Below are 8,527 nucleotides of genomic sequence, written 5' to 3' on the forward strand. Positions count from 1 at the left end.
GCTCAAGGCGAGCGCTCTACCACTTGAGCCACAGCGCCACTTCTGGTTTTCTGGTGGTTTATTGGAGATAAGAGTCTCACAGACTTTCCTGCCCAAGCTGGCTTTGCACCAAGATCCTCAGATCTCAGCCTCCTGAGTAACTAGGATTACAGGCGTGAGCCACTGGTGCCCGGCTCTACAGTCTTTTGACTTTGTACCAGACTCTTTTGTGTTGGTACCTGTACTGGTGCTTGAACTCAGGGCCTGAGTTCCCTCCCTTATCTTTTTCACTCAAGGCCACGGCTCTTCTTCCAGCTTCTTGCTGATTAATTAAATAAGAGTCTCATGTATTTCCTGTTTAGGCTGGCTTTGAACTTCAGTCCTCAGATCTCAATCTTTTCAGTTGCTAGGCTTACAGGCATGAGCTACCAGCTCCCAACTACCAGGTAGCCCAGGCTGGCCTTGAACTCCATTTCTTCCTTCCTCAGCCTCTTGAGGAAGGCACACACCACTATACCTGCTCAATTTAAAAAAAACAAACATACATATTTTTAAAAATTGGGTTTTTTTTTTTTTGTCAGTCATGGGCTTGAACTCTGGGCCTGATTACTATCTCTCAGCTCTTCAGCTCAAGGTTAGCTCACTATCACTTGAGTCACAGTGCCACTTCTGGTTTTCTGGTAGTTTATTGGAGATAAGTTTCATAGCCTTTTATGCCCAGGCTGGGTTTGAACTATGATCCTCAGATCTGTCTCCTGAATAGTTAGAATTATGGGTGTGAGCCCCAGCACCCGCTGTAGTACCGTGACTAAGGAGGCAGTAGCTCATGGAGGTGAAGCCGAGGGTCCACCTCTGTCATGGGGAGGCTGCGTGGGGACATGGTGGCCCTGGACACCGCATCAAGGCCCTTATACAGGATGAGGTGTGTGTGGGGGGGCTGGTGGACCAGGCAACAGGCAGGACCCTGCCTTCTTCCAGGTGATCGAGGCCAATGACCTTTCGGAGGAGAAGATGAGCATGAAGGAGACGCTGGAGGGTGAGTAGGATGGACAGGAATGGCTGGGCCTCTTGTGCCACCGCCAGCCTAGATGAGGATGGCAGGATGACGGGCGTGAGCCATCCGTGCCTGGCCCTCCTTTGTTTTTTTTTTTTTTTGTTTATGTTTCTTGTTTTTTGGTCAGTTGTGGGGCTGGAACTCTAGGCCTGGACGCTGTCCCTGAGTTCTTCAGCTCAAGGCTAGCGCTCTACCATTTGAGCCACAGCGCCACTTCCAGCCTTTTCTGTTTACGTAGTGCTGAGGATTTGAACCCAGGGCCTCATGCATGCTAGGCAAGCACTCTACCACTGAGCCACCTTCCCAGCCCCCTCCTTTGCTTTTTAAAAATTCCTTTGGCCCTGGTCACCAGTGGCTCACCTGTAGTCCAGCTCAGGCAGAAAAAAGTTGTAAAGACATCATCTTCAAAATACCTAGCAAAAAGAAGGACTTAGAGGTATAGCTCAAGTGGTAGAGCACCAGCCAAAATAACTTGGGTGCCCTAGCCCCAGGTTCAAGCCTCAGTACCAGCCAACACACACACAATTAGAATCTTGGTATTGTTATTTATAGCTGGGCATGGTAGTGCACACCTACAATGCCAGCATACAAGAAGCTGAGGTAGGAGGATGGAGTTCTAGGCCAGCCTGAGCTATATCATTAGATCTCGTCTAAGAGAAGGAACCAAACGGGAGGGGAGCCTGATCTGTCCCCATGCCTGGTGACACAGGACACGGGAGTGACTGGCGTGTGGTCCAGCATTCTGCCCTGGCCAGGACAGCGAAGAGTCAGGAAGGGCTGGGCCCTGGAGGCCCAGTGTGGCCTCCTTGGAGAGGCCAGGCCTCCCTGGAGCATACCAAGCCCCTCTTCTGCCCCTAGACCTGCAGGACAAGCTCCACAAGAGGGACAAAGAGGTGATGGCGTTGACGTCCCAGGCCGAGACACTTGGGGCCCAAGTAAGTGGTAAGTCTCCGTCCCTTAGCCCTGCCTGTCCCCAGCTGTTTGTGGTTGTTGGTCTGAACCCCATTACCAGGAGAGACACCGAGACTGCCTGCTCGGGTAGAGGTGGGGGAGGCCACAGCTGGCCCCACCCGGAGCCAGCCACAGGGCAGGGGGAAGCAGGGCTCTGGGATTGGCAATCTCAGAACAACTGGTCTTAGCAGGCACTGGTGGCTCACGCCTGTAATCCTAGCTACCCAGGAGGCTGAAATCTGATGATTGAGGTCAAAGACAACATAGGCAGGAAAGTTGGTGGGACTCTTATCTCTCTAATTAACCACCAAAAAAGCTGGAATGGAACTGTGGCTCAAGTGGTAGAGCACCAGCCTTGAGCTAAAAAAAAAAAACTAAGGGACAGCACCCAGAACCTGAGTTCAAGACCTAGGACCAGCACAGAGAAGCGATGTGGGGGGCGGGGGGTGTCATCATCTTCCTCTGAATGCTGGACTGCATTCCCGTAGGACCCCCCCCCATCCCTGTCACATCACGTGGCTAAGCGAGTCCACAGAAGTCAGGGGCCCTGGGCCACAGCTCAGCCTCCTTGTCTAATTGCTGCATGTCTGCCATGCCCTGAGGAAGGGGCACCTCTTCCTGACCCACTGCCCGGGCACTGGTTTTGGAGTTTGTCTTGTTCTGTGAGGTCCTCTTCTCGGGCTGGCCCCCCTGAGCCCCAGCGCCCTGGGTGGACCTGGGTCCCCGAAGGGCTCAACCCTCTCCCCATGGCCTTGGGCAGCGCTGGAGGCCAAGTGCAAGGCCGCGGAGAAGAGGACGGACACACTGCTGAAGGAGAAGCGGCGTCTGGAGGCGGAGCTGGACGCCGCGGCCCGCAGGACTCATGACGGCTCAGGCCAGCTGGTCACCCTCAGCAGGGAGCTGCTGCGGAAGGAGCGGTGAGCCAGCCTGCCCACCCCCTCCCCCCCCCCCCCCCCATCCTTCTCCTTCCCCCCCCCCCCCCCCCCCCCCCCCCCCCCCCCCCCCCCCCCCGCCCTCGACCCCGCAGCACACTGCACCCTGGGCTGCGATTCTCGCCTCTCAGCCTCCTGAGTAGGCTGGGCGCTGGCTGACGCTCCTCCTGTGCTCCCAGGAGTCTGAACGAGCTGAGGGTGCTGCTCCTGGAGGCCAATCGCCACTCGCCGGGACCTGAGCGGGACCTGAGCCGCGAGGTGCACAAGGCTGAGTGGCGGATCAAGGAGCAGAAACTGAAGGATGACATCCGGGGTCTGCGGGAGGAGCTCACGGGGCTGGTACTTGGGGGACTGGGCGGGGCCTGTGGGAGGGACTCGCACGGGGATGGGACAGGGCGGGGCCTGTGGGAGGGACTCGCGCGGGGATGGGACAGGGCGGGGCCTGTGGGAGGGACTCGCACAGGGGTGGGACAGGGCGGGGCCTGTGGGAGGGACTCGCACAGGGGATGGGACAGGGCGGGGCCTGTGGGAGGGACTCGCACAGGGGATGGGACAGGGCGGGGCCTGTGGGAGGGACTCGCACAGGGGTGGGACAGGGCGGGGCCTGTGGGAGGGGGGCCATGGCAGGCTGAGGCCGGTGGGGGTCAGCCCAGTGGGGCCTGCGCCCAGGCCGGTGGCTGTCCAGGTAGGGAGCCCCCGCGCCCCAAGGGAATTGGCCAGAACTTCCACGCTGTGCTGGGGTCCCCGGGGACCTGTTTTGGTTTTGTACCAGTTCTGGGACTTGAACTCAGAGACTGGCGCTGTCTCATAGAGTTTTCACTCAAGGTGGGCACTGCATTTGAGCCACAGCTCCACTTCTGGCTTTTGGTGGTTCATTGGAGAGTCTTCCGGACTTTCCTGCCCGGACTGGCTTCAAACCGCGATCCTTACTAACTGCCTGGCAGGGAGAAGGAAGCAGGGGCGGGCCAGGCCTGCGGGCTCTGCCCAGTCTGGGCCTGATGATCACTGCTCTCTTCCCGTCCATGCCCTGCAGTCTTGTGGCTATGTGACCAGGCCTGTGCTAGGGGGTCTGGGGTGCTTGGTTCTTTGGCTGTCCATCAGCCAGGTGGTATGGACTATGCCCAGCGAGCCCGGCCTCCTGAGGCTGGCATGGAGGCCAGGCCAAGGGCCAGGCAGAGCCATCTCTGGGCACTTGGTGGCCCAGTGTCTCGGGGTACGTGGGCCTCAAGGGCTTCTTGTAAGCGGCCTGGCTGGGGCAGCGCTGACCCCAAGCTCTGCACAGGACAAGGACCGGGGCCTGGCCGAGCAGAGACGCTTCTCCCTCATCGACCCCACATCCGCGCCGGAGCTGCTCCGCCTGCAGCACCAGCTGCTGAGCACCGAGGATGCGCTGCGCGAGGCCCTGGAGCTCACGCGGCAAGTGGAGAAGTTCGTGGAGGCCATGCGGGGCCCTGACCGGGCCCAGGTGAGCACTGGGGCCCAGGCTGCGGGGGGGTCCACGCCAGGAAGAACCAGAGACGGGCTGCCCAGCCTGGAGGGAGGAAGTGGAGAAAGAAAAGGGAGGGAGCAGAAAGGAGGGAGGGAGGGAGGGAGGAGGATGGAGCCCGGCCTGGGGTGTTGGTGTTGGGCACTGGCCCTACCCAGTGAGCACCGGGTTCATGGCCTCTGCCCATCCCCACCCTCCTGCAGACCTTCACTTCCGGTTCTGCCAATGGCATCCATCAACCAGACAAGGCCCAGAAGCAAGAGGTAAAGGCACCCCCGTAGAAGGACACCTGGGAAGGCACTAAACGCAGAGGAAGCCGCATGTGTGTGCGTGCCCAAGCGTGCACGCGTGTGCCCCTAACAAGAGGCCATTCACAGAGGCGCGTTCAGGGGCGACAGCGTCCTTCCTGCCTTTTTTCTTTGCCCAGCACTGAGAATGAACCCGGAGCTTTGTGTGTGCCAGGAGGGCGCTCTGCCATGGAGCTACACCCCAGTGACCCCCACCCCCATTTTTCTCGACACAGAGTCTCATTGTACTCATACGCCTGGCTGGCCTCTTGCGCCCCCTTCCTGAGCTCTGGGATCACAAGCCGCACCCAGCCTTCTACGCCTCTTGTCTGAGCCAACTGCCACTGTACCCAACACATCGGTATTGTGTAGGCAGGCTGGGTAAGGTGGCTCATGCCTGTAATCTCAGCACCCAGGAGGCAATTGAAGGCTGGATGATGAAGAGCTCCTGAGCTGCTGAGCGCTGGTGGCTCACACCTGTAATCCTATTTAGGAGGCTGCGATGTTAGGATTAAGGTTCGAAGCCAGCCTGTGCAGGAAAGTCTGTGAGACTCTTATCTCCAGTGAACCAAAAAAATGGAAGCGGTGCTGTGGCTCAAAGTGCTAGAACTCTAGTCTTGAGCAAAGAGCACTTGGGGACAGCGCCCAGGCCCTGAGTTCAAGCTCCACGACCAACCTAAATGAATGAATGAATAAAATTAGCTGGGCACTGGTGGCTCACATCCATAATCCTAGCTGTTCAGGAGGCTGAAATCTGAAGGGTTGTGATCTGAAACCAGCCTGGGCAGGAAAATCCATGAGACTCTTCCCTTCAATGAACCCCCAAGACACTGGAAGTGGAGCTGTGGCTCAAGTGGTAGAGCACCTGTCTTGAGTACAAAAGCTCGAGAGAACACCCAGCCCTTGAGTTTTTTGGTGCCCAGTATTGGGCGCCAAGGGGGGAAAAAAAGTTGAATGAGAATACAAGGCTATGAGTTCAAACTCCAATATCTCCTCTCCCCAAAAATGTTTTTCCTAGCCCCTTTTTGTATCAGAGGCTCCCGTGCTTTGTGCAGGTGCACCGCCCCCTCTCCCGGCCAGCTCCCGGCTCTGCTGCTGCAGCCCTGCTCAGGCCTGGCCCCCGCCCGCTATGTGCAGACAGAGCTGTCACCCAGCCCACAGCTGTTCTGCAGGGCCCGGAGCCCAGCGCAGCCTTGGCCACGTCCTGAGCCTGGGCTTCCACCTTGCGCCTGTGGCTCTCCTGCCAGGGCGGGCTCATCCCAGCTGACACACGGGGAAATTGGGGCCTGCCACCCCCATTCCCATCTCCATCCATCCAGCCTTTCCCCCTGGGCTCCTTGTAAAACCCACACATTTCCTGCCCCAGGGCCTTGGCACCTGCGGGTCCTCTCCCCGCATGCCCACCTGCCCTCCTGCCTTGGTCCTGCTTTCCTCCCTGCCTCTCTGACCAAATCCTGGCCCCCCCCCCAGGACCGGCACTGACCCCGTGGACCTGGAGGCGGCGTGGCCAGCCGTGACCATAGCAACCTTGCCCCTGCCGGACCAGGAGGTGCCCGGAGCTTGCCATCCACCGCAGCCCGCCTGTCTCAGCCCTCACTTGGGCATGAAGAAGCTTCTGGAACTCTTAGGGAGAAGCTAAGATAACCCTGCCAGAGACTCCCCGGAGCAAGCTGCCCTGGGTGCCAGGGCCAGGCTGTGTCCCCCGCTGTCCCTGCCCCTGGCCCCTAGGACAAGGTGGTGGGTGTCCGCGACCCGGGGCCTCCATACTCAGCTTGTCCTGCCCAGGAGGCCGGCTGGGCCCCGCCAGCCTCAGTATTATGCCCGCACCAGCTCCTCTCCACCCTGCGGCCTCGGGCAGCCCTGGCCTGGAGCCAGGGTGACCAGGGCTGGTACCACACTGTCCCCAGGCCACACAGCAAGCGTGAGGTGCGGGGCGGCGCTCACCCCTGCGGGCCCCCAGTTCCAGGAGGGCGGCCTGATGTCCCTCCCCCAGGTACAGGCTGGCAAGGGTCACAGTCACCCCAAGGCAGCTATGGGGGGCAGCCATGTACCCGCCTATGCCCCCCACTCCCCGCTGGCTTCCGTAGCGGATTTAGTAACATCGGCTTAGAAGCGATGCGTGTTAGTGGTTTGGCCAGAGACTGTACTGCAGCTTCTAGCACAGTCCAGCAGCTCTGAGTACTAGCGGGCCCAGGCCGGGAGGGTGGCCCGGCAGGTTTGTGACAAGCCATCTGGATGGCCTGCCGCACGGCCACCAGGTCCTCTCCTGGCCCTGCCCTTCCCCGCCCTAACCCCCTCCACCCCCTCCCTCCCCCAGTGGAATTGTGGAAGCGTGGCTCATCTGTCTTCGGGCAATAAAGCTTGTGACTGAGGTGCAGGAGCCAAGTGGTCATCCAGGACTCTGTGGGTGCCTGGGGACCCAAGTCACCCCAAGGCAGCACCCCTCCACCGGTGCCAGGGGAGGAATTAGTTGGTCCTCACTTTGTTGTCTGCTGTCCTGCTCACATGAATGGCTATGGGGGGGGGCCTCCACAAGGTGGCAGTAGACGTGCATGAGGGGCTGAGTGTGGTGGCACACACCTGTAGTCACAGTTACTTGGGAACACAGAGACAAGAGGCTCCAGATTTGAGGCCAGGACTGGGAAGGTGGCTCAGTGGTAGAGCGCTTGCCATGCATGCATGAGGCCCTGGGTTCGATTCCTCAGCACCACATAAGCAGAAAAAGCCAGAAGTGGCACTGTGGCTCAAGTGGTAGAGCGCTAGCCTTGAGCCGAAGAGCTGAGGGACAGCGCCCAGACCCAAGTCATGGGGCTTGAACTGTGGACCTGGGCGCTATCCCTCAGCTCTTCAGGTTAAGGCGAACTCTCTGCCACTTGGACCAGAGCACCACTTCCAGTTTTCTAGTAGTTTATTGGAGATAAGAGTCTCATGGCCGGGTGCTGGTGGCTCACACCTGTAATCCTAGCTACTCAGGAGGCTGAGATCTGAGGATCACGGTTCAAAGCCAGCCCGGGCAGGAGAGACCATGAGACTCCTATCTCCAATAAACCACCAGAAAACCGGAAGTGGCGCTGTAGCTCAAGTGGTAGAGCGCTCGCCTTGAGCTGAAGAGCTGAAGGACAGCGCCCAGGCCCAGAGTTCAAGCCCCACGACCGACAAAAAAAAAAAAAGAGTCTCATGGACTTTTCTGCCCTGGCTGGCTTTGAACCGTGATCCTCAGATCTCAGCCTCCTGAGTAGCTAGGTTTACAGGTGTGAGCCACCAGCGCCCAACTTACTGAACTTGAGTTTTAATTTATTTATTTATTTTTTTGCCTGAACTCTGGGCCTGGGCGCTGTCCCTCAGCTCTTCAGCTCAAGGCTAGCGCTCTACCACTTGAGCCACAGCACCACTTCCGGCTTTTTTTTCTGCTTATGTGGTGCTGAGGATTTGAATCCAGGGCCTCATGCATGCAAGGCACACACTCTACCACTGAGCCACCTTCCCAGCCCCCTTGAGTTTTAATTTTTAAGCAGAAGGAAAATAGGAAGGACTTAATGGTCGTGGTAGAAACTTAGGGTGCAGTCCCTCCTCACTCTCAATCTAGGCCACCAGGAAGGGCTGGGGCAGGCTGAAAGCAGTGACATAGGTTGATCCCAAGTTCATGCCCTGCCTGGACTGCACAACAGGACCCTGTCTCAAAAACACAGTTTTTGCCAGGTGTGCAGACTCGCACCCGGACTAACCCACAGTTACCAGGAAGCTGAGATGAGGAGGATTATGGTTCGAAACCAGACATTGCAAGACTCCATCTCATTCAGTGGCCCACACCTCTGTCATCCAAGCTATGCCCTAGGCT

The 8,527-nt window shown here is 58.5% G+C and overlaps 1 protein-coding gene across 1 annotated transcript in view; it reads left to right on the forward strand.

Annotated features, from left to right (window-relative positions):
- Positions 1 to 6,998, forward strand: part of Clip2 (CAP-GLY domain containing linker protein 2) — a 42,199-nt gene extending 35,201 nt beyond the window's left edge. The window contains exons 12-19 of the mRNA XM_013033170.1: positions 958 to 1,015; positions 1,892 to 1,975; positions 2,745 to 2,901; positions 3,096 to 3,255; positions 4,199 to 4,381; positions 4,606 to 4,665; positions 6,160 to 6,430; positions 6,475 to 6,998. Coding sequence (XP_012888624.1) covers positions 958 to 1,015; positions 1,892 to 1,975; positions 2,745 to 2,901; positions 3,096 to 3,255; positions 4,199 to 4,381; positions 4,606 to 4,665; positions 6,160 to 6,171 — 714 coding nt within the window. The 3' untranslated portion in view covers positions 6,172 to 6,430; positions 6,475 to 6,998. The remainder of the gene's footprint in view (positions 1 to 957; positions 1,016 to 1,891; positions 1,976 to 2,744; positions 2,902 to 3,095; positions 3,256 to 4,198; positions 4,382 to 4,605; positions 4,666 to 6,159; positions 6,431 to 6,474) is intronic.
- Positions 6,999 to 8,527: the final 1,529 nt, after the last annotated feature.

The sequence above is a fragment of the Dipodomys ordii genome, unplaced genomic scaffold (genome assembly GCF_000151885.1).
Source record: "Dipodomys ordii isolate 6190 unplaced genomic scaffold, Dord_2.0 Scaffold164, whole genome shotgun sequence".
Classification (NCBI taxonomy): Eukaryota; Metazoa; Chordata; class Mammalia; order Rodentia; family Heteromyidae; genus Dipodomys; species Dipodomys ordii.